Genomic DNA, 26,677 nt, shown 5'->3' on the forward strand with positions numbered 1-26,677 from the left:
TGACCACAAAAAAAAAAAAAAGAGGACTTGACATACATATATGAACTAGTGTGACTTTAGTGTGACACACAGCATGTTTTTCTAAAAAAATGTTTTAGAAATAAAATATATAATTTAGCCACAATGGAGTAAAAACACAGACACCAAGGAAGGGGTGACACTCTAAAACTGTGTGTGGCTGTTACAATATGCCAAAATTGACCCAGAAGCCTCAAATAAGAGGTTGAAGTCAGATTGATTAACCTTCGATAAAGCATTCCTGTTCATATTTGTTACATTTTTGTTGAACTTTGATGTTATGTGTAATAAAATGCCTTCCTTTGTGTTCAGGTCTGACTGAAGTGGAATTAAAACAAAAGCTGACATTTCAAACCAACATTTAAAAAAATAAAAATGATTGCTAAAATATTAAATAGTATCATGATATTCTCTCAAAATACAAAATACAAAAGAAAAACTATTATTGAACAAAAATATATTACATTGATTTGAATAGAAAAAACTGAATAAAAAAAAAAGTTTCATTTCAGGTGTCCGGTTATTTCTGACCACAAACAACACAAGTGTGACTCCCAAATGAACAATAGCAATGAAATTAGATGATGTATATCATCGGGGTACTGAAGTGAGACAATTCAGGGGTCCATACCATGACAGAAAATCAGTGTATAACTCCAACCTGTCTTTAAAAAAACATGAATGAAATCCTGAAACCCTATGATTACTTCACATAACCCCACATCAGCTGTACATTCCTATACCATAACTTCAAATGTTAGTCTATTGGAACTTATATCTATTATCTGATTAACCAGCGATTGGAGCAAACGATCTAACATTAACTTCTACAGTGCATTTTGTACATGAGGAAGCTCCACTGGACCCGGATTAACACTGTGTTATAAATATACTTTATTCTTATAAAATACATGAGATGGCTTGAAGAACACAGATAAACCATATATTGTCGCAGTCGTATGTTTATTGTATTGATGTTTCATCAGGTAAAGCATATATCTGCATTTTATCTCAGCTACCCTCTGACTACCAGTATGAATAAAACAGACATTACATTACTCGTGATTTTTGGGTAAAAATAGAAAAAAATAATAACTTTTTTCTAAAGAGAATGTGGGTGTAAAGATATATATATATGTTTTTTTCTAGTGTGGAGGAGTAGTAAGTTTTTTTTTCTCTGTGTGTGTGCATAAGCTTTCCTGACAAAAATTATTGTGGGATTTTTTTTTTTATCTTTATTTATTATTTTTTTATTATTTTTTAGTAATTTCTTATGAATTTATAGTTATTTGTAGTTAAAGGTGTTGATGGATTTTAAAAGTGTAAATTATTGTTGATTTTTAATAGTCTTTGATTGCATTTCAATAAAATTTACAGCATAACTCACCTCAATTTTATAATTTTATGTTAACAGAGTAAACAAGTGTAAATTATGCTTGCACTCTAATAAGAGGCAGAATCACACTACAACCTAGGTGATGGCAAATAGTTTTTTTTTCTTGTCAGCTTAGTATTTTCTCTGCTTGTGTACTTCTTTTGTTTTTTTTTTTTATTTTTTTTTTGTTACAGTTATTTTGTTGACATTAAAATAGGTAGTACTGGCTACGTTTTACTTAAGTACCTGTCTTTACTTAAACTTGAGTAAAAAAGTATAGTCAGTACTTTTACCAGAGTCTTTTTAAACCTGAGTATCTGTACTTCTGCTTGAGTGAAGGATGTGTGCACTTTTGCCATCTCTTGAAGACTGAAAGTGTGTAGAACTTTTGATTACCCGCTAGGACACACTTTTTACAGAGTTTCATTTGCACATGTTGATTTTCAATACTTTGCACTTTAAAATAAAGCTTTAAATGTCTGTTTAGTAATCCTCATGTAGCAGACGACACAGTTTAATTGTGGTGTTTTTAAAGGGGTCATATGATGTGATTTCCATTGTTCCTTTCTCTTTGGAGTGTTACAAGCTCTTGGTGCATGAAGAAGATCTGTAAAGTTTCAAAGACTGACTCTTGGTGCATGAAGAGGTTTTGTTTATTTTAGTTGAGATTTTCAAAATCATTTATATATATGGTTATTTTGGGGTTTATGGTTTGTTTTTATGTCTTTGTGTGGAAATATTTGCGTAATGCCACCCAAATGTTCACACAAAGAAAGAAGGCGTGGTTTCAGTAACCGCAGTAGTGTTGAAGCAGCATGTCAGGTAGATGCTGTGTGTATCTCGGAGAAAGCAGAGCACTTTATTTGGCCTTCCGAAAGTAGATGCATTTAGGAATCTTTAAGATTACTTACAACTGAACAGCAACACATTTTACGGACGATCATTTCGTAAACCTAGGAGAGGAGGAAATTCTGACTTTGCTACGACAATCTGGTGCTTCTGAATCAGCTACTGTAAGTATGTTTTGTTATTAGTTTAAGTATTTGCTATTGACTGTTCAAATGGGGAGTTTTGCACATCGTGTATGTGTGTGTGTGTGTGCGTGTGTGTGTGTGTGTGTGAGAGAGAGAGAGATAGAGAGAGAGAGAGGGTAACACAGTGGGCTTCATTCATCTTTGAAACACAATTTAAGATATTTTGGATGAAAACCATGAGGCTTGAGACTGTCTCATAGACTGCCAAATAAATAACAGGTCCAGGAAAGTATGAAAAGCATCGTCAGAATACTCCATCTGTCATCAGTGGTTCAACCGTAACGTTATGAAGCGACGAGAATACTTTTTGTACACAAAGAAAACAAAAATAACAACTTTATTCAACAATTCCTGTCCTCCGTGTCTCTCTAAATCAGTGTAGCGCCATTTTGGCAATTCTGAGCAGTACGCAGGCGGCGTACACTCTTCTGTATCAGCCGTGCCACAAGGATATGGTTTTTTACGTGTATTTATGCTTTGGTTTGATAGAAAACAGCGCATCGGCGCAACACTGGCTGACACAGAAGAGCGTACGCCATCTGCGTACTGCTCAGAATTGCCAAAATGGAGCTACACTGATTTGGAGAGACACAGAGGAGAGGAATTGTTGAATAAAGTTGTTATTTTTGTTTTCATCATGCACAAAAAGTGTTCTCGTCGCTTCATACCGTTACGGTTGAACCACTGATGGCAGATGGACTATTCTGATGATGCTTTTCATACTTTCCTGGAGCTTGACACTGTTATTTATTTAACAGTCTATGGGACAGTTTCAAGCCTCCCGGTTTTCATCCAAAATATCTTATACTGTGTTCCCAAGACGAACAAAGCTTTTACGGGTTTGGAACGACATGGGGGTAAGTGATTAATGACAAAATTTCCATTTTGTGAAGTTTCATTTTTTGATTATGGAAAGGGGCGTTACATTTCCGACGAGTGCTTGCGGTGTTCGGCCAATCACAATGCACTGGGTCAGTTGGCCAATCAGAGCAGACTGCGCTTATCAGAAGGAGGGACTTTGTAGAAAACGAGAGAGGCAGGGCGTAGAGGACCTACAATAATGTTCAGTATTTTTTAACATTAAAGCATGTCAACATATTCTATTACTCCAAATACACAAAATAATGATCTTTAAAAAAGCATCATATGACCCTTTTAATTAAGAGATAAAATGCAATTGCAAATGTTTTACAAAATACACATACTTGTCTCCGCACCAATAAAATGTGCAACATTTACAGTACAGGTCAAAAGTTTGGAAACATTACTATTTTTAATGTTTTTGAAAGAAGTTTCTTCTGCTCATCAAGCCTGCATTTATTTGATCAAAAATACAGAAGAAAAAACAGTAATATTGTGAAATATTATTACAATTTAAAATAATTGTTTTTAAATGTATTATACTTTAAATTATCATTTATTTCTGTGATGCAAAGCTTAATTTTTAGGATCATTATCACATGATCCTTTAGAAATCATTCTAATATGATGATTCATTATCAAAGTTGGAAACAGTTCTGCTGCTTAATATTTTTTCAGAACATGTGATACTTTTTTAGGATTCTTTGATGAATAAAAAGTAAAAAAAAAAAAAAAGAAGCTATTTTTTTTAAAAAATATAAATATTTTGTAATAACAATATACACTACTGGTCAGTAATTTGGGGTCAGTAATTTTTTTTCTTTCTTTTTTTAAATAAAATCAATACTTTTATTCAGCAAGGATGTGTTAAATTGATAAAAAGTGATAGTAAAGAAAATATATTATTAGAATATATATTATTAGAATTTTTTTTTATTTTGAATAAATGCAGTTCTTTTTAACTTTTTATTCATCAAATATATTAGGCAGCAGAAGCTGTTTCCAACACTCATAATAAATCAGAATATTAGAATGATTTCTAAATGATCATGTGATAGACTGGATGTTACATGTGACACTGAAGGCTGGAGTAATGATGCTGAAAATTCAGCTTTGCATCACAGGAATATTATTTTTTTTTAAGTATATTCAAATAGAAAACTATTATTTTAAGTTGTAATAATATTTCACAATATTACTGTTTTTTCTGTATTTTTTATCAAATAAATGCAGGCTTGATGAGCAGAAGAGACTTATTTCAAAAACATTAAAAATAGTAATGTTTCCAAACTTTTGACCTGTACTGTATGTTTTACTACCAAATTAATACCTAATTAATTTTACTTACAATGGAAGGTCCACAAAATATCACATTTCCAGAGCAAATGCATTCCTGAACATGATGAGTGATGGGAAACGCTGAACAGAGATTTAGTGTGTTTTGAGCTTCAGCAGTTTTCAGACCTGGGACAGTCTTACGCAGCTACTTCCCGTGTGTGTTTTGGGACAGAACCCTGGTCTCACATTAAACTCACACTAACCGGCAACTACTCATCAACTTAAGACCCTTAAAAGCTTAATGTTTTACCATTTTGGATATTTTTAGTCCATGTACAACCTTTCCTTCGTCAGCGATTTTTCTCTTAACTTTCATCCTCCTAGTGTACCTTGTCCCTCACTTCAAACCTAAAACAAAATAACAATATCTCAGCATAAGACCCACCTGATTAGTCATAAGTATCCTCTAAATGTGTACCATTACTCTCAATCAAACGTTAAGTATGGCATGTCAAAATCTAAAATGCATTCAGAAGCTCCTTCAGCATTTTTGGTCTTCATATGATAGACACATAGTAATCAATTATGATCACAGTATTAATCAGTTCTCACACAAATGTACCCGAGTCAGTCACTATTTAACACAAAAACTAACACTGATAAAGAAAGCTTGCAGTTTTATTAGAAAAGTTTTACTTAGGTAAGACCCATTTAATGACTGTCTGGCCAAGAATGCTCCTTGGTTCATTTTCCATGTTGTACAATGTCCAGCGAGTGAAAGAAAGAGGGGGTTTTTAAGCCAGTCACTGCTGGGCTAAAGCTCTGCTTCATTGCATAATCGCTCAAACCTCTGATATTAAAAGAAAAAGTATAATCGCATGTCATTCAATCACTGCAGAGCCTCCACTGATGAGCAAGTGATCTGTTCCAAATGAAGTTCAAAATCTGTTTCAATGAAGAAACAAACTCTACATACTGGATGGTCTGAAAGTGAGAAACTTTTAAGCAAATTTTATTTTCTGGGTGAACTACTCCTTTCTCCTAAAACCCCTAGGAACTCTTAGTGGCAAGATAACATGATTGTAAATGCGGCCCCAGGTGCCTCAAGTCAACAAGAACAAGAAAAGACCTGTTTAGTATGAACATGCTCCTTTCATATTTTGTAAAATGTGAAAACACAGTTAGCTACAGTAATTCTACCTGATCCAACATATAGAAATGACATAAAATGGTACGTTGGTGTTTAATAAAACTAGTTACTACCAGAAACACAATTTAGGTTGATAAACATTTGCAAAAAAGTTTCCTTATTCATAAAAAGACAGAGTAAAGAAATTGAGACTTGGCTTATTTTGTCAAGGTCATTTGTCCTGCACAAGCTCTTTATGAAAATTCCAGTGCGGGGTATTTTAATCAGATTAAAACTTTATTATTGTTCTCTGTGTGTGTGTGTGTGTGTGTGTGTGTGTGTGTGTGTGTGTGTGTGTGTGTGTGTGTGTGTGTGTGTGTGTGTGTGTGTGTCATGGAGGGGGTGACTTTTAATTCACTTCAGCTCTGTGTTTGGGAAATGTTTTGCGTTCAGAAATCAGAAACTCCTTTGGCAACCATTAACCTCAAAATGAATCATTCCAAGTTTTAAATAACTTGTGACATCGAGAGTTCAGTCGTGGTGAGTTGTGTCAGCCTACAGATCAAAGACATATAGAGATATAGGAGATCTGGAGATCTAGAAATATATCAATACCAACATGGGCTTTGCGGATCTTCTGGATGAAGTTGGCGGGTTTGGACGCTTTCAGATGATTCATGTCACTCTTCTGTCCATCCCTGGCCTTCTAATGGCCAGCCAGAATTTACTCAATAACTTCACCGCTGGTGTACCGGAGCATCACTGTCGCATCCCGAACATCACGGCGGCGCTGAACGAGAGCACAGCGGCGCTGCTGCGCGCCTTCATCCCGCTGGACTCATCACTCACACCGTCCAGATGCTCCCGCTACACCGACGCTCAGTGGCACTTAATCACAGACCGACCGAGTCACACAAATGCATCTGACCTGCAGACAGAGGCTTGTGCTGAGGGCTGGACATACGACAAGACTGAATTCATCTCATCCATAGTGTCAGAAGTAAGTCGCTTCCATCAGCTCTCTGGACATTTTACAATGTCTTATACGTTACAAATTAGGAAGTGGTGTCCAAATTAAAACTGGATGTGCTATACTTCTTAGATAAAAAAAGAAAAAGAAAATTATGGCATGTTTTCTAGGTCGAAGGCAAATTAGTGGCACCTTTTAAATGCTTTTTTTCAAATCATGTTGAATACATTCTAACATGTGCATGGATTTACGATTCAGCATTTTTACACTACAGTTTGCAATTAGAATATTAATATTAAAGCTGCAAGCAGCGATTACCGGGGTTCAAGCACATTAAGGCCTCTGAGGTGGTCTCGGCCAACCTGGATGTATGGATGACAGTTAAACACATCCAAAATGGAGAACAGGCTAACAGACAGACACACACACACTGAAAGTAAATTATTAGACTAATATATTAATACTTTATAAGCATATGCACACACACACACACACATATATACAAAGACAAAGACACACATACATGCACACTCATTTTGTTGCAGATATAGGTATTTGAAATAAGTGATAGGTGACAATAAACTTATTGCAAGTCTTCTCTTTTTAAGAGTTTAGATGTCATTTTCAGGTTAAACTGTAATCATAATGTGGCCAAATTGTAAAAACTGATATATCTGTATTAACAAAATGGAAAACGTTGACTCAATGAGATTTAAAATGTTTATAACAGTTAATTTATTAATGTTTTGGCATGAATTCATGAAACCTTTGAACAGTACTGTTTAACTTAGCTGAATGAGACCATAAGTGGTCTTCCGCTGCCATCTAGTGGTTATAAAATGCATTTACTCAAACAACACTGTGTTTTTAAACATAACTGTTATAGTGTTATTTTTTTGCCCAATCTTTCTTAAATTTTGCATGCTTGTTTAGAATGAAATTATGCATTATTTTTACACAGTTTTGATAATTTGTGGGCTTTCTGTTTGTATTAATAGGCCTTTGTGTACACTATGAAAAGAACATATTAAAAAATTACTGGTTTATAGTTGTCCAAATGCAAATGTTCAAATTTTTTTTGGTAATTATTGACCTTCAGAGTCTAGAGAATTGTACTTCAGTGGTTTTATTGATTTTCAGCTTAAAGCCTTGGATTAGTTTGCCAAAGTAACTTTTTAAAATAATCTTGAATATTTAATTAACAGCTTCATTGACAACATTGGTCCCAGAGGCAAAGTTGTTCAGAATGAGGATATCTATCATATGATATGAAGATCTAGTGTTTGTGTGAATATATGAGCATTTTAAAACCAATTTGAGGCCATTTACCATATAAATCTTTTGTTTTTGAGGCCTTTTCTACTGTGATAGCGCCACCTATGGTTTGATTTCCATGAAACTTTGCATGCTTGTTCAGAGTCATCTGACATATGTTTTCACCAAGTTTCGTAAAGTTTTGAGTTTTCATTTAGGTTTAATAGGCTTTTGGGTATTTTGGCCACGCCCCTTTTCAAAATTAAGCTGTTATAGCTAACCAAAGTACAAAATTCTAATTTTTTTTGATAATTATTGATCTGGAGAGTCCCGAGAATCGTTCTGTAGTGGTTTGATCGCGATTAAGCGAAAAACCTAGGACTAGTTTGCAAAAGTAAGTTTTTAACTTATTTGTGAATATTTAATGAACGATTTGATTGACAGCATTAGGCCCAGAGGCAAAGTTGTTCATAATGAGGAGATCTATTTTAAGATATGAAGATCTAGTGTTTGTGTGAATATATGAACATGTTCTACAATTTGAGGTCATTTTCTGTAGAAATCTTGTGTTTTTTGATGCTCTTTTAACTGTTATAGCGCCACCTATGGTCCGATCTCCATGAATCTTTGTATGCTTGTTAAGAGTCATCTGCTACATGTTTCCACCAAGTTTCATAAAGTTTTGAGTTTTCATTTAGGTTTTATTGGCTATTGGGTATATTTGGCCACGCCCCTTTTAAAAATGACCCAGTTATAGCTAACCAAAGGACAAAATTCTAATTTTTTTTGATAATTATTGATCTAGAGAGTCCACAGAATATTACTGCAGTAGTTTGGTTCCGATCGGGTAAAAAACCTAGGACTAGTTCGCAAAAGTAGGTTTTTAACATAATTATGAATAATTAATGAACGATTTTGACTGACAGTAATGGTTCTTGAGGCAAAGTTGTGCATTATGAGGAGATCTTTCAAATGATATCCATATTGCATGGATATGTGAAACACCTAGTGATTACAGAGCCAAAAAACTCGTTAGCGCCAACTAGTGGCCGATTTTCTTTCAAAATTCTTACAGACCTTTCGGGCCATGAGACGAACATGCCCACCAAGTTTCGTTCCGATCAACCTCCATTAACCTTGTCTAATAGTTGCTTGAATTTCATTGGCCAATGGCGGCCATGTTTTTTGAGATACGTGAATGTCCTCATAGGCAATATTGCCCCTTCAGACAAAGAAACTGCATACCAATTTTCAAGTCGATCGGACCAACCGTTGCCTAGTTAGAGCTATTTATATGTTTTTTCTGTCTTATAGCGCCCCCAAGTGGCAGAGGTGCGCAATTTTTTTTATTTGACCAAAGATTGAGCTTATACAAATGTGTACCGAGTTTGATGAAGATATCTCATTCCGTTCAAGAGTTATAGCTAAAATAACATTTGGCTAACGTTAGCATAGTTGCTTTTTGGGCGTACTGTTTCGCGTAAGAATCAAAATTTCAACTTTTTTTTGATAATTATTGATATTGAGTGTCCAGAGAATATTTCTGCAGTGGTTTGGTTCTGATCGGGGGTGAAAAAAACCTAGGACTAGTTCGCAAAAGTAGGTTTCAGATATAACTCGATTTTGCGAGAAAACGATGCGCCGTAGAGCGAAAAAAGCAGCAGAGCAATTTTGTTCGGGCTAACCCAAGGATTGCAACGATGCCATGTTTTTGAGTCTACGACAAACGGTTTACGAGCTACAGCCAAAAATGTCTGAAATTTTTGTATTTTGCGCTGTAGCGCCCCCGTTAGGCCGATTGGGGCCGGTTCTTTGCGCCTGAGTAGCGAGCAAGACTACTACCTTTTGACCAAGTTTCAGCTCTCTAGGCCTTACGGTTTGGGCTGCCCGTTCAGTTTTAAGGCGGAAGAATAATAATAATAATAATAATAATAATAAAAATCCTAACAATTACAATAGGGTTTCAGCACTGCGTGCTTGAACCCCTAATAATAATATTAAATGAGAGAATAACACAGACGTGAAAATGCACTATCCGAACTTAAATGGTTGTGATTCATGAACGCTTTGCAGTGCAGACCTGAGGTTGGTCTTTTTGTAAAGAAGACGAGCAGAATTACAAAAAAAAAAAAGAAAAATTAAAGTGTAAAAAAGTTTAGTTAAGTTTAGCCTACTGAAAAGAAAATGTGTTGCACTAAATTGTTTTAGTTTATATAAAATAAATATTTTACAGAATGTTTTAGATATACAGTATATATATATATATATATATATATATATATTTATATATATATATATATATATATATATATATATATATATATATGCCATAACTATGGCTTTAGTTATGTTGCAAATTTGAAGTTGATATAAAAAAAAATTGAGGTTCCTGTGAGATTTTGTTTAGGCGCTATACCAAAAACAGCCACCAGGTGACAAGAAAAAATCCAATGATTTTTTTTTTTTTTTTAGAAAATTGAAGTTTTTGTTTGTTTTTTTTTTTATAAGGAAAAAAATATAGAGATTAAAAATTATTGGTTATCATCCACACACCCAGTTGATTTATACATGCACCATGAATAACTTTGAAATATATAAGACGATGAGCCGAGTTTTAGAGGTTTGACCACACTTTCTCCCAAGTCGACAGATAAATTAAGGTCAGATAATTCCCGATTCCATCCAATGATTTTTTTTTTTTTTAATATCCTACATTTTTATTCACAAATGTATGCATTTCTCTCACAATATTACTTCTATCACAAAATATCCATATTGGAACCTTGAGACTCAGACCTTTCAAATGATATGTGTTTTGTCAAGATCAGGAAAAGTTTTGATTATAAAATATTGCAGTACATTTTGTAATATGACACTTGTCACCGCCCACTAGGGGGAGGAGCCTGCAAAAGTGTTTAAAGTGCCATTTCCATAGTAACACAATGATTCAATTCAACAAGTATTTCACAGGATGAATTTTTAGTGTTTAAGCTTTCAAATCTAATTTAGGAAGATCACTAAAACATGATAGGGAACAGGGTATAAGGATAAGTGTCCATAGTGGGATGCTAACATTGGTATGTGACTTATTGTGGTATATTCAGTGGTATATTCCATCTCATTACTATTGTCTGTATAATTGTCAGTCTAAAAATAGCACACTTCTCCTCCATCTGCTGCTTTATCAGAGAGGAGCCTGCTAATCTTATTCCATCAATTACACAGGAATATAAAATATAAGCACAGTTTATTAATTTTGTGCAAATAAAGACAAACATGCTTTTAATTTACGGCAAAAGAAAATCTTTCTTGAACAAAAACCAAGCAGCATGACACAAAATTAAAATGATTTATTTTTGTGCATTACATTTTTTTAAATTAGCAAGTCACAACATGCATCTCATTCCCAAAAACAATAAGATTTTATGAACTAAACACAAATTTTCTCAAAGACTGAGCATTTTGTGACATGCTGGGAAAGGTACTTCCTTTTATCCACAAAATGTTTACTCTAATGTGCAAGTGATGAGTCCATCCTGAAGAGGAGGGATTTGCAAACTGGTGCCTTTCCAAAGTTTTATTTTAAATCAAGACAAAAGGCTTCTGTTATTGTTGTCCACAGAAACACGATCCTAAGTGAAACTTTTCCACACGTTGCACGAGTTGCCATCCATGTTTTGCAGTAATGCTTTTCTCTTATTTGACACAGTGGGATTTGGTTTGTACCCTCCGTCCACTCAAACAGATGAGCCAGACCATTTACATGGGAGGAGTGCTGACAGGTGCCATTATATTTGGAGGCTTATCTGACCGGTAAAGCATCCATAACCTGCTGCCTCCGCTGTCATTATAACACCTTCACAAAAAACACATTCACATTTGATGCTTTTTTGGACAGTAAAAAGATGCAGTAAACTATGTGTGTGATTATTCTTCACTAGTACACATGTGAGGTCACAAATCAATGATGTACAAGTGCATTTAAACCAAATGCCAAATGTTGCATATCTTAAGCTGTGTTCACACTGACACTAATGATCTCAAATAGGCCTAGTAACAAGAAGACTGTTAGACTTCAGTCTCAAATGTTGTAAAGGGGAGTTGGTGCTGTTTTGAAATCAAATTGGCTGCAATGAAATCAAAGCAATCAGTCCACTAGAAAACAAAACCTAAACCTGGACATTTTAAGCAATTTAGAAGTCCCAGCCAGGACATGTCTGGGAAATATAGGACATATGGTTACTCTACTGTACACTTTGGGACTATCTCAAGTGCTCATGGATCGTTGTATGCAAGGTTAGAACCTGCAACCTTCTGGAGACCAGCTCAGGTTGTTTTTCATGTTTCCAACTGAAGGCCAAGCTGAATGTCAACATATTCATGATTATCTTTCTATTACTGGCAAATGGTTTTGAGAACAAAATCTTAACATGGATTTCTAACTGATTATCTGCACTACAGCCCACCATTCATTCATTCATTCATTCATTCATTCATTCATTCATTCATTCATTCATTCATTCATTTATTCCTTCCTTTATTTAATGGATTACGGAAACATCATTTTGAAGCAGTGAAGGTGATTTCAGAGTCCGTTCTTTGCTCTTTATTCTCCTGTAGGTTTGGGCGAAAGGGCATGCTGATCTGGTCATATTTTCAGCTCGCTGTCTTAGGCACGTTCACGGCTCTCTCTCCGTCTTACGTGGTTTACTGCGTCTTCAGATTCCTGACAGGAATGTCTGTGTCCGGAGTCATTCTCAACGCCGTCTCACTCAGTGAGTGTCTCTCTTCACTCATTAGAAAGGAACTGATTGGTTTATCCAACATACAAAAAAGATTAACACAGAAAAGTCAATTATTATAAATGTCTATACTCACACTGTTGTTCAAAAGTTTGGGGTCAGTAAGATTTGTAATGTTTTTTGAAGAAGTCTCTTCTGCGCATCAAGCCTGCATTTATTTGTTCAGAAATACAGAAAACAACTGTAATATTGTGGAATATTATTGCAATTTAAAATAATGGTTTTCTGTTTTAATATATTTTAAAATATAATTTATTCCTGTGATGCAAAGCTGTATTTTCAGCATCATTACTCCAGCCTTCAGTGTCACATGATCTTCAGAAATCATTCTAATATGATGATTTATTATCAATGTTGGAAACAGTTGTGCTGCTTCATATCTTTTTGGAAACTGTGATACTTTTTTCAGGATTCTTTGATGAATAAAAAGTTAAATAGAACAGCACTTATTCAAAATAGAATCTTTTGTAACAATATACACTACCGTTCAGTATTATAATTTTTCTTTCTTTCATTTTTTTTTTATTTTTTTTGAAAGATATGAATGCTTTTACTCAGCAAGGATGTGTTAAATTGATAAAAAGTGATAAAGACTTATATTGTTAGAAAAGATTTCTATTTTGAATAAATGCTGTTATTTTTAATTTTATTCACTGAAAAAAGTATCACAGGTTCAAAAAAAAAAAAAAAAAATATTAAGCAGCAAAACTGTTTCCAACATTAATAATAATTCATGAATATTAGAATGATTTCTGAAGATCATGTGACACTGAAGACTGCAGTAATGATGCTGAAAAATCAGCTTTGATCACAGAAATAAATTACAATTTAAAGTATATTAAAATATTATTTTAAATAGTAATGATATTCTACATTATTACTGTTTTTTTCTGTATTTCTGGTCAAATAAATGCACCCTGAAACAGCATTGCAGCACTGAAAATCTTACTGATCCCAAACTTTTTAACAGCAGTGTATATTATTTTACTTTTTAAAGAAAAACTGTGAAGGTAAGTGTCTATAAGACAACACTTGGAAAATATTATCACTGACACTGTCAGATGAGAACTAAATTGAGCTGAATAATGGAGCTGTTATCTTCTACAGAGCAGCTGAAACACATTAACTGTGGTTTTCCTGTTTATACTGTGAAGCTGCATTTAAACAGTAGCACCTGCATTATATAAAGTGCTACATAAATATTTGTGAGTTGAAATGCTCATGTTTTCTTAGAGGTGGAGTGGATTCCTACTAAGGCTCGGACGCTGGTGGGCACCATCTCATCTTTCTTCTTCACGTTCGGTCAGATGATTCTAGCTGGAGTGGCATACAGTCTGAAGGACTGGCGCAAAATACACGTGGCCGTCTGTCTTCCTTTCTTTGCCTTCTTCATCTACAGCTGGTAAACGATTACTCAAACGAATCTTTGATGCTGAATAAAATGTAAATCATGACATACTGTATATTACTGGTGCATGTGACTGACCCCAGGTGCATAAGAATGATTTGAACAAAGATGTAGAAAGGAAAGAACACTAAATGCAAGATAAAACCAGGCATCTTTAAACAAGAGGTCTTACGAGTCTTTGGTCTCATTTCAAAGATTGTGTTGATTCTGCATTTCCAAAGGTTTTAAACACACATAGACTTATTAGAACTATTGAAATCCTGCACAGCTTACAAAAGATGCAGCACATATATAATAACACGTCCAGAGATGTCTCCATGTCAAAGGTGGTACTCTGAGTCTGCTCGCTGGCTGGTGCTGAACGGTCGCTCTGAAGAAGCGCTGAAACATCTCCACCGTGTGGCTAAAATCAACGGCAAGCCCGAGATGACAGAGAAGATCACTTTAGAGGTTTCTCATTAGCCTATAGCAACATTACACATTTCATATCAGTGTGTGCCGACCCCAAACATTTAACGACAGTGGACCTCTTCATGTTTAGGTGCTGGAGTCACACATGCAGAAAGAAGTTCAGTCCAGTAAGAGCATTCACACTGTGTTTGATCTCCTAAAAACCCCAACCATGAGGAAGATATCCATGTGCCTGATGGTCGTCTGGTGAGAATCGGTTTGATCTGTTTCTGTCTGTACAATGCAAGAAATCTGTATGATGATTACGGCTACTATTATGTATAAATATACATTAATCGTACTGCTTCATACTGTATTGCATACTCTAATTTGGGTGTTCTGATTCCAAAAATAGTGGCAAAAAATTGTGCTTGCTTTTGCATAAAAAATATGATGCATTTCGTAGCATTTTTGTGCAGTGAAGAAGTCTTGTGTTGTCCCTGCAGCAGAAAAACACCACAAAGCCATGATTCCTGTCTGAATCTGAACCAGATTGCAACTACTTTTCAATTCTCATCTTATTTTCATATGCATGAATGCATGTTATGCCTAATCCTGATTTCATGGTCAGAATTATAGTGACAGAGTAAAAAATGCAAACATGAGTCAGATGTTTGTTTCTACTACATCCAAACAGCCACAGAAAATGACAGATTTTAAATATAAACTTGTGTTCATGTACAGTTCTCACACAATAAATTCAAAAGAGTATTTGAACATATTTTTCCACTTCTTTGCACTTTGTTGTAAAGGAGTGAAAAAATATATGCACATTGTAAATTAAACAATACATTTTGAATAATTCTATAAAACCGAAAACTTCTGATTGCTTTTCATTCCAAAGCGAATTAAAGCTGATACATAAATATAATTAGAAAAATCTGCATTCTTATTTTGTGAGGGGAAAAACTGTATGTGATGGAAAGGTTTTGAATTCTGCATTAGATAATATTAGGCCTTTTTTGGAAACCAGCAGATTTTTATTGTTTTTAAATAAATAAATGAATACTGTTGTTCTTCCGAACAGGTTTTCGACTAGTTTTGCGTATTATGGTCTGGCCATGGACCTGCAGAAGTTCGGGGTGAACATCTATCTGATGCAGATCATCTTTGGCGCAGTAGATTTTCCGGCTAAACTGGTCGCTCTTCTGATGCTGAGCTTTCTGGGCCGACGCATAACCCAAGGCACATGTCTCCTCATGTCAGCGTCTGTAATATTCGCTAACATTTTTGTTCCTAAAGGTAAGACAATGATGATGTCTTTATTATAAGGCCATCATCATCCACCTAATGCGAAGACACTGACTTTCTAAACTGTAAATAAATGACTGCTTCTATAGAGAAGACAAAATAATGATGTAAATACAAGTACAAAAAGAAATCATATTTTCACAAGTAAGAAGATTTGGCAAAAAGTACTGTTAAATGTCATATGTCATGTGACAACACAAGCCTCTCTCCAGTATGATGCACATCTTTCAATCGTTTATATTAACTGCTAATGAAGCTGTGTGTCTTTGCAGATATGCAGATCACAAGGACAGCGCTCGCCGTTCTCGGAAAGGGCTTCACGTCAGCGTCCTTTACTTGTATCTATCTATTTACTGGAGAGCTTTACCCTACTGTCATCAGGTCAGAATAAACCAACTATAGAAGACAAACTAGATTTGTCTGAAGCAGCCAAAGGTGATTGTTTTGTATTAATCATTAAGCTGTTAGGCAACTATCATCAAAACGGTATTAGTATGTGTCTTGTTGCATCATAATACCGTGGTATATGAATATAGGCTAATCATTTAGATATTAGTCCTAAATATTAGTGCCATGGTATAGTAAACGTGTATCTGCAAAGCAGCAAATTAAACATTTTAATTAAATAAAGCATTGTGATGATGTTTTATGCAAAGTGTTTATATACAAAAAAATAAAATTATATAAAAAATAAAACTTTTGACTAATTGATATGGTATTTTCAGGTGATGTTTATGGCACCTATGAATGGTTCAGGAGCTTTAAAAAGTATGCTTTTATTAATTCATAATGGTTTACACGCATTATGGTATGATGACTATAACAAGACCAGTCCCATGAAAATATATAAACAATACATTTGCTAAAAAATTTCGGTAGTCCAAAAACAATCAGACTTCCCCGTTTGCCTGAGGCTCTGGATCACAGGTAATAATGTGGTAAATAGTGTTCAGTTTCTTGCACAGACTGATCGTTTCACTTCTTAAGAACTAAATATATCGTCAGGAGCCACAGGGATTCATTTTGGTTTCCTTGATATGCATTTTTTTGACTCTCAAAGTGCCAGTAGCAGCTGACTTGCGTTTTATGAATCACCAAGGACCACGGTTTCAGCTAAAAATCTTCTTTTCTGTTCTGCTGAATAAAAAAAGTCACCTACATCTTGGATGGCCAGACTTAACAGCAATTAAAGGGATAGTTCACCCCCCACCCCAAGCCATCCTAGTGTATATGATTTCTTCTTTCAGACAAATACAATTGGAGTTATATTTAAAAATGTCCTGGCTCTTCCAAGCTTTATAATGGCAGTGAATGGGTGTTAATATTCAATAGTCCAATAAAGCGCATCCATCCATCATAAAAAGTGTCCCACGTGGCTGCGGGGGTGAATAAAAGCCTCCTGAAGTGAAGCGATGCATTTGTGTAAGAAAAATATCCCTATTTAAAACTTTATAAACCATGATCTCTAGCTTCCACTAACCATCTTCCAAGACGCAACAGCTTCTCTCGCTCCCGACAGAATGGTGTTTTCATGTGTTTTGTCCTTTGAGTCGCAGTGTTTTTGTACGTCTTCATCGCGTCTACCTGTCTTTAAGTGCGCATACAGTTGTGAGTTTCTGCTGGATGTCGACAGAACCACATTTTTAGAATTAAATTCCGTGCACGTGGAAGAGCTGCGTGACCTCGGTCTGCTCCGGAGGCCTACACCATCACTGACCCCCACTGCTGCATCTCGCCCACAGCGGAGGTGCCACAAGCTGCATGAGAGGAAGCAGAAGAGGGGTAAGCGCGGAGGTATCGGGGCTAGGCTAACGGCTAACCCACTCAAGCCAGCTATCCCTACCATCGTACTGGCTAACTTACGCTCTTTGGACAATAAACTGGACTACATCCGATTACTACGCTCAACTCAGAGGACTGTAGGAAACTGTTGTGTTGTGTTGTAAAAATACACCAACACATTAACTTTCCAACACAAGGTAATAACATTTTAAACTTTGTTTACACCACACAGAGAGGAGCTTACAAAGACCCGAAGAAGCCGTCTCCATTCTGCTTCAATGACTACCGTCCAGTTGCACTTACTCCTATTCTCATGAAGTGCTTTGAACGGCTAGTCATGCACCATATCAAGTCTGCCCTCCCCCTCCCTGGACCCCTTCCAGTTTGAATATCGGTCCAACCGGTCGACCAATGACGCCATCACAACTACCCTCCACTCAGCACTCACACATCTAGAGAAAAGAGACTCATACATCAGAATTCTGTTCATAGAGTTCAGTTCAGCATTCAAGACAATCATCCCTCAACAGCTCATTCACAAACTGGTCCAGCTGGGGCTCAACACTTCACTGTGCAACTGGCTGTTGGACTTTCTGACTGGAAGATCTCAGGCAGTACGGGTCGGCAGCAACACATCCAGCACCATCACACTGAACACTGGGGGCCCACAAGGATGTGTGCTGAGCCCCCTCCTCTTCGATCTGCTGACCCATGACCACACACCTTCACAGAACTCCTCCCCCTTTTTTTAAGTTTGCGGATGACATGACTGTAGTGGGTCTCATCAGCAGCAGAGATGAGACAAACTACAGGAGCGAGGTGAGCCGCCTGGCCGGGTGGTGCAGTGAAAACAATCTCTCTCTGAACGTGGAGAAGACGAAGGAGATTGTTGTTGACTTCAGGAGAGCTCACACTCAGCATGTTCCTCTGACCATCAACGGGGCGACTGTGGAGAGAGTGAGCAGCACCAAGTTCCTGGGTGTGCACATCTCAGAGGACCTCTCCTGGACCGAAAACAGCGCAGCACTGGCCAAGAAATCACAGCAGCGTCTCTACTTCCTCCGCAAACTGAGAAGAGCCAGAGCCCCGGCACCCATCATGTGCACCTTCTACAGAGGCACCATCGAGAGCATCCTGACGGGCTGCATCACTGTGTGGTATGGCGCATATGGAGAGCAGCTGAGAAGATCATTGGTGTCTTTCTCCCCTCCCTCCAGGACATTTACGGAAGCCGTCTCACTCGCAAAGTCCTCTGTATCGCAGGTGATCCCACTCACCCGTCACACAGCTTCTTCAATCTGCTGCCATCAGGGAGGAGACTGCAGAGTCTCCAGGCCAGGACCAGCAGACTGAAGGACAGCTTCATTCATCAGGCTGTCAGGAAGCTGAACTCGCTCCCAAACTTGCAACCCCTACCCCCTTCTGCCCCAGGCACCACTGAACTATGATACTTCACTGTTTGTTCACTTCACTGGTTTGCACTCTATCTGCCATGTGCCTTGCGCTGCTTTATTTAACTTTATTTTTATTTTTATTATTTTTTTTTACATGCCCTTATTTGTATAGTTGTATTTTATATTTTATATTTAATCTGTATCTATCTGTATTTTTAGGCTCTACTGTTAGTGTTATCTGTATGCACCATGGGTCTGAGAGTAACGCAATTTAAATTCTCTGTATGTACAGTACAGGTCAAAAGTTTGGAAACATTACTATTTTTAATGTTTTTGAAAGAAGTCTCTTCTGCTCATCAAGCCTGCATTTATTTGATCAAAAATACTGAAAAAAACAGTTATATTGTGAAATATTATTACAACTTAAAATAATAGTTTTCTATTTGAATATACTTTAAAAAAATAATTTATTCCTGTGATGCAAAGCTGAATTTTCAGCATCATTACTCCAGCCTTCAGTGTCACATGTAACATCCAGTCTATCACATGATCATTTAGAAATCATTCTAATATTCTGATTTATTATGAGTGTTGGAAACAGTTCTGCTGTCTAATATATTTGATGAATAAAAGGTTAAAAAGAACTGCATTTATTAAAAAAAAAAAAAAATTCTAATAATATATATCCTAATAATACATTTTCTTTACTATCACTTTTTATCAATTTAACACATCCTTGCTGAATAAATGTATTGATTTTATTTAAAAAAAAAGAAAGAAAAAAAAAATTACTGACCCCAAATTACTGACCAGTAGTGTATATTGTTATTACAAAATATTTATATTTTAAAAACATAGCTTCTTCTTCTTTTTTTTTTCTTTTTTTTACTTTTTATTCATCAAAGCATCCTAAAAAAGTATCACATGTTCTGAAAAAAATATTAAGCAGCAGAACTGTTTCCAAATTTGACAATGAATCATCATATTATAATGATTTCTAAAGGATCATGTGATAATGATCCTTAAAATTCAGCTTTGCATCACAGAAATAAATGATAATTTAAAGTATAATAAATTTAAAAACAATTATTTTAAATTGTAATAATATATCACAATATTACATTTTTCGTCTGTATTTTTGATCAAATAAATGCAGGCTTGATGAGCAGAAGAAACTTCTTTCAAAAACATTAAAAATAGTAATGTTTCCAAACTTTTGACCTGTACTGTATGTACTGTACATGTGGAAGAATTGACAATAAAGCAGACTTGACTTGACTGTCGTAGCTAACCAAACAGTTGCTGGTAGCCATTGACTTCCATAGTATGGACAAAAAAAACATACAGTCGAAGTCTTTGGAAACCAGAAACTATTTAATTATCATCATTCTTCAAACTATCTTATTTTGTGTTCAACAGAATAAAGAAACTCAACTTGAAAAAACATTCATATACTTTATGATACCTAATTCATTAACTAATATCAATAAATAGAATCTTATTATAAAGTGGTACCAGAAATAATACATAACCGAGAGAGTAAGACATATTACTGTACGGTAGTTTTAATATGTCTAATGATAATAAAAAGTGGCACCATCCATTAGAGATATTGTACTTTGCATAAGTAGAGAATAGCAATGCTCACTCTTACATGAATAGGGTAAGAGTTTACATGTTTGTTTCACAGGCAGACCGGTATGGGCTTTGTCTCCACGATGGCCAGAATCGGATCCATGGCCGCTCCTGCAGTCCTGATCCTGGATGAGATCCTGCCGGCTCTGCCTAGCATTGTATACGGAGGATCCGCTGTGCTCGCTGGTTTAATAGCCTTTTTGCTTCCAGAAACCCTCGACATTCCTCTGCCTGATACCATTGAGGATGTAGAGGAGAAAAGGTAAAGTCTCAGAGCTGTTCACATGCGATCTATATCCATGATAAATCACTGTGATTGGCTTTCTGTTTCACCATCAGTTTACTGTACATTTCACTCTAACAGGGAAAAGAAAATTCAAAGTCTTAAAGAACAGACACAGAGTGAGTCAGTGGCCTTACAGGACATCAAGCAGAGTGGAGGAACATGTGAAGAGAGCAAGTCCTCTGGGCTTCATCCACTGTCAGAGACTTCAGCTCAATTAAATTAATAATTATTACACACTGACACAAACATTCAAGCATTGTCGAAACTTGCTGTCTCAGTCTAGATCAATTAAACTGGACAGATTCATTTGTTTCTGCATGGGAACAGGTTTGGAGAAATGTAGCACTGCATCAGTGTCTCATCAATGGATGCTCTGCAGTGAATGGGTACCATCAGAATGAGAGTCCAAACAGCTGGTAAAAACATCACAATAATCCACAAGTAATCCACAGCACTCCAGTCCATCAGTTAACATCTGAAAAAGACAAAAGCTGAAACAAATCCATCAAGACATTTTAACTGTAAACCTTTGCTTCTGGATAAAATATCATAATCCATAATAACACACATAAAAAGTGTATCTCCTGTTGTCTCTCGCATTAAAATCCAGCTACATATTTGTTTAGAACTGTTTTTGCTTGTATCTGCTTGATCTGTGCAGATTTCTCTCCTGATTCAGACAAGATGACTGTTTCATTGGAGGAAGTGTTATTATGGATTATGGACTCGTATTTTAGCTGGAAGCAGCGGTTTGAAGTTAAAAACGTTTTAATTTAAGATATTTTGGATTAAAACCTGGAGGCTTGTGACTGTCCCATAGACTGCCAAGTAAATAACAGTATCAAGGTCCAGAAAAGGTATGAAAGTCATCGTCAGAATACTCCATCTGCCATCAGACGTGCAATCTGAGTTATACGAAACGACAGGAACACTTTTTGTAAGCGAAGAAAACAAAAATAACGACTAATAAACAATTCCTTTGTCACCGTTCTCCTCTGTGTCTCATCATATCACCGTATGCTGCGTATGCTCTTCTGTATCATCCGCGCCACAAGGATGCGCTGGTTTATTTCAAATCAAAGCTAAATACACATAGAAACAGTGCATCCAAAATATCTTAAATTGTGTTCCGAGGACAAATTGAGCTTTTACGGGTTTGGAACAACATATGGGTAAGTGATTAATGACAAAATTTTCATTTTGGGATGGAGTATCCCTTTAATGCTGGATTTGTTTCAGCTTTTGTCTTCTCCAGATGTGAACTGATGGACTGGAGTGCTGTGGATTACTTGTGGATTATTGTGATGTTTTTATCAGATGTTTGGACTCTCATTCTGACGGCACCCATTCACTGCAGAGCATCCATTGCTGAGACACTGATGCAATGCTACATTTCTTCAAATCTGATGAAGAAACAAACTCATCCTAATCTTGCATGGCCGGGGGGGGGAGTAAACTTTCAGCAAATTTTCATTTTTGGGTCACCTATTCTTTTAATGTCCAAAAGTGTAGTCTCTATGACACATGCAGTGTGAGAAACAGACTGAAATTTAAGTCATTATTCACCTGATAATCTTGAATTTTTGTTTTTTGTGATGTTGGTGAAAACTCACTAGACATTTAATGCATGATTGCAGGGATTGATCTTGTTTAAATGTTTCAATGCAGAGCATTAGAAGATCTTTATGTTATTATACAGTATACAATGCAATTATGATAATTTATGTATGATTATTTAAACCGACAGTAATGAAGGCTCTTAATAATGTAAAATTAAATTTATTGCATCTGATTTTATTGTTACTTTTTTGTATCCAAAATGCAACAGAATGTTAAATGTTTTTTGTTACATTTTGTTAACTTTTAACAAGTTTATTTCATTAATATTAGTTAATGCATTAGCTATCATGAACCTGACAATTCTTTACAGCATTTAACGTGTAGGTAAGTGTTAATTTATACCAGTGTTCATTATTAATTCACGCTCGTTAATAATGCATTAACTAAAATTTATTTATGTTAAAAATATATATGCAAATGTAGAATTTAATTAAAAATTAATTTAAAAATATTGTTTATTGTGAGTTCATGACACCCAATGCATTAGATAAAGTTAATATAATAAACCATATTCAATATTTTAATCAAAACATTCTACAACTAGAAATTAAAATGGACACACTATACTTTCAAAACCATCAAAACACTAATTTTTCCTTTACTGGACCCACAAAACGTGCACTAAATGGGACAGTCTGTATAAGGCTTTAAACCAGCACAGCTGCGAAAGTGACTAACACGACTGAAATGAAATGATTGACGGTGATGGTTATTGTTTCTCGGTAAATTAAGTTGCAAAATCTTTATCTGTGTGTGAGAGAGAGCTATGGAAAAAGAGACGAGGGCTGATAAAAGAAAAATGATAATGAATAAGTTGTAACAGCACCACTCTTTGCCCTTGACATGAATTTACAGCTTTTGGATAAATTACAGATTTCAAAATAACTTAAATTTGCATCTAGCAACAATTATGGGCAAGTGAAAAATACATATAGCGCGGGGGAATTTTTTTTAAATTCAGTTACGGAGTGGATTAAGGGATCTAGAATAAAATCATGCAGAATAAAGCATAAATATATGCTTCATAAGTACTAATAAGCAGCTCATATGCTAGTAATATGCATGCAAATAAGCTACTAGTTAATAGTGAGAGTTGGACCTTAAAATAAAGTGTTACCCATAATATTTTAGAGCGATTGGACTAAAAGTCGAAACACACTTGGGCTCTTTAAATGTCCCTATATGAGCTGTTCAGCTTTCATTTTGCAGGCAGGATGGGCCAGTGTCATTCAGGTCTTGTCTAGTAGGTTTAAGTTCACCTGATTAACTCAACCAGGACAGTATGTGCGCGTGCGCGTGCGTGTGGAGGAACCGGTAAGACATAACACGCCGCCTTGTCTTCATTCTTCAAGAAGAACATCACCAAGGTAAGATCCGTAGACTTTCATATCCATATGCTATTTAAATTAGTCGATATTTTATTTTATTATGACTGTCTTTCACACACTGAATGAAAACGTGAATACAAACGGCAGTAACATTATTTTATGAGCCATATCTACAGTAGTTTAGATTGGAGCCAACTATAAACTATGGATTATTAGGTATCCTTATTGTATCTGAACAGATTTAAGTAATAGACTAGTAGTATTAATAATAGTTGGAGCCCAATGAAGTCTATACAGAACAAACCTGGAAAGGTCCGGACTAATTAGACTGTTGGTGGCGTGGTGGTTTTTGGTTATAATGTATAAATCATGTGTCATATAAACAAGTGTTTATATCCCCAGATTACTTATGCATACTCTATATACAAATCCCATGTATGGGGAAGCTTGAATATGTCATTTAAACAAAAAGGGACGCTATAGCAGTGTCAAAAAGGCTCACTATAAAATTATAAACTTACATATGATCTTAAAACTAAATGGACGATTTGTGATTATATTGCTTTTGAATCGAACTGTTGCTTGCAGTATATTTTATTTGTATTTTCTATTAAGGTGCAGATTAATACAGTGGTTATAAAAGGATTGCATCACATTAAACACTGACATACACTGACCTTGAAATATATAAAATGTGTAACTGAGAATATTCACAAATATTTGCCGTAATCACTAAATATGAAATGCCAAACAATGGAGGGCATTTAGAGATACACATGCACTATTCATAAGTAAAACTACATTAAATAATGGGGAGAAAACACAGTTTATCAGAAGACTAGCTTGATGTTGAATAAAATGTCAGTTGACATTTTTTGTTATGTTTCCCATAAATCCTGTGCCTACATTGAACAAGTGTTAGTTTCTCTGTAGAAAAGTGTAGAAAGTGACAAATGCATGAACATCACTGAGGAATATACACCTTCAAGCACTCTTCCAAAACTCTGAGAAATAAATGAAAAACTCAGCATGACTGATGCTCCCACATTTAATCTAGACTGTTGCCAAAGGGTTTGGCTGTGAATGAACTTTTAAGGGTTTACCCTTTTGACCTAAAATATCATTGTGGTGATGAGTGGAAATAATCCTCAGCTAAATACGTCATGTTTCTATGCGGTTCAAAGGCAGTGGATTCTGGTTGACCTTGATGTTTACATTCTTGACGTTTCTAACATAACTGGTGCATTATACTTATTTGCTGCAGATGTCTGTGTCTGATCCCCCTGATATCATACCTGTGCCGAAGCCTCGATCGAGGTATTTACGTGGAGTAGGTGTAGGTCAGCCGTCATCCAGTGAAAGGTGAGCACATGCTGTTCATCTAGTGTCTGATTTAATCACAAAACAAGTAGCCTTCGTTGATACAATACAGACATTTAAAGCAACAAAGGATTTGGATTTTCTATCAGGAGTTGGCTACCTGATGCCATCTAATATGAACACTGTTTAAATTTTTTTTTTTTTTTTTGATTCAATACACTTACTATGCTCAAATATCTTACAGAAATGGTATGTTGTCTTGTCCAGATGTTAAGGCTGATACACAGATGAAATCTGAAGGTATTTTTACTATGTCTTCTTTGCGAAAATATTAATATCAGTAATATATTTATCCATGTATCTGTCATGTTGACCCAGAATACAGTACCATAAAGTATTATTTCTCTTTTATATTGCGTAAGTAATAATATAATGAGTAAAGTGAGTACCGGAAGTCGCCATGCCTTTCAAAATATTGACAAAAATTGTGTCCTAATAAAAGTTTGAAATGAGAAACACATAAAAGTCTGCTTTTACACATAAAACCACAAAATCCAATTAATTAAGTTAATTGAAATATAAAGCCATAAAATGCAATATTTACATTTACATTCGTTTAGCTGACACTTGTATCCAAATAAGGGACATTTCAAGCAATTTATCATAAGAGATAACATAAAGTGTAACAATGCAAAGTTAGATTAGCACTCAACCTAGAAATGAAATGCAAAATATAGAGAAATTATAGAAGTGGTCTTTCATAGCTGTGTATTAGTAAACTAGTCTGTTATTTGGATAAATGGAATCACATACAGTCTATTGTGCATTAATTGCCCTCCAAGACTTTGCAATATTTGACTATATTTAACATCTTAGTCAAATTGCATGGTGATCACAGGCTGCATTATTTGATTCCTGATAGAATTGAAGCCTGGTAGTCAATTTAAGGACATTGATCTTGTTCTTTAATCACTGTATGATTGCTTTAGTTGTATGTCATGCTTAGTGTTATTGTCATATTAAAACATAAGGCAGAAGGCATTTATAACAAGCTAAAACAAGACCTTTTTTGCCACTCTCAAATAGAGTTGAGATTTGTAGAGCACTTAAAATAAAGTAAGAATAAAAATGTTTCAATCATTTTTTGAATCGGATGTTCACATTGCATCCCATTTATCTCAGAAATCAAAATGGTTCAATCATACGTTTGTAACTTTTCTGAAATGTCCGCGTTAAAGTTTTAAACTCAGTCCAAAGTATTTTCAGTCACATGTCACTTGCATCTACTGACGTAATGTTGTAACCTGCAGATAGAGAACGAATTCAAGAGGATTCTTTATAGTGAGATAATTTAAAAGAATTTTATCCCTGCAACAGATACTGATACTGTATTCTGTGTCTTGCGTAAAAGTTTGCAGTTGTAAGGTGGGTGTTCACTTACACAAACAAGGTATTTTGGTTTCACTTTTATTTATTTATTTT

General features: G+C 35.4%; 1 protein-coding gene and 1 long non-coding RNA gene across 2 annotated transcripts; both read left to right on the forward strand.

The window, feature by feature from the left end:
• Positions 1–6,093: 6,093 nt before the first annotated feature.
• Positions 6,094–21,296, forward strand: oatx (organic anion transporter X). Its single transcript, XM_042711237.1, has 10 exons — positions 6,094–6,695; positions 11,629–11,732; positions 12,540–12,694; positions 13,955–14,123; positions 14,456–14,579; positions 14,671–14,786; positions 15,607–15,821; positions 16,103–16,211; positions 20,697–20,903; positions 21,006–21,296. The coding sequence occupies exons 1-10, from the start codon at positions 6,315–6,317 to the stop codon at positions 21,148–21,150; spliced, it is 1,725 nt and encodes a 574-aa protein (XP_042567171.1). The 5' UTR covers positions 6,094–6,314; the 3' UTR covers positions 21,151–21,296.
• Positions 21,297–23,816: 2,520 nt separating this feature from the next.
• On the forward strand, positions 23,817–26,097 carry LOC122134798. Its single transcript, XR_006153095.1, has 3 exons — positions 23,817–23,914; positions 25,140–25,237; positions 25,440–26,097. It is a non-coding gene; the product is annotated as an uncharacterized LOC122134798 (long non-coding RNA).
• Positions 26,098–26,677: the final 580 nt, after the last annotated feature.

Source organism: Cyprinus carpio, chromosome A21 (genome assembly GCF_018340385.1).
Source record: "Cyprinus carpio isolate SPL01 chromosome A21, ASM1834038v1, whole genome shotgun sequence".
In the NCBI taxonomy this organism is placed as follows: Eukaryota; Metazoa; Chordata; class Actinopteri; order Cypriniformes; family Cyprinidae; genus Cyprinus; species Cyprinus carpio.

Excerpts from the sequence above, each read along its gene's own strand:
- oatx (XM_042711237.1), top strand. The coding sequence starts at position 6,315 with ATGGGCTTTGCGGATCTTCTGGATGAAGTTGGCGGGTTTGGACGCTTT. Across the intron at positions 14,787-15,606 it reads ATGTGCCTGATGGTCGTCTG|GTTTTCGACTAGTTTTGCGT; the intron begins GTGAGAATCGGT and ends TCTTCCGAACAG. Across the intron at positions 16,212-20,696 it reads CTTTACCCTACTGTCATCAG|GCAGACCGGTATGGGCTTTG; the intron begins GTCAGAATAAAC and ends TTTGTTTCACAG.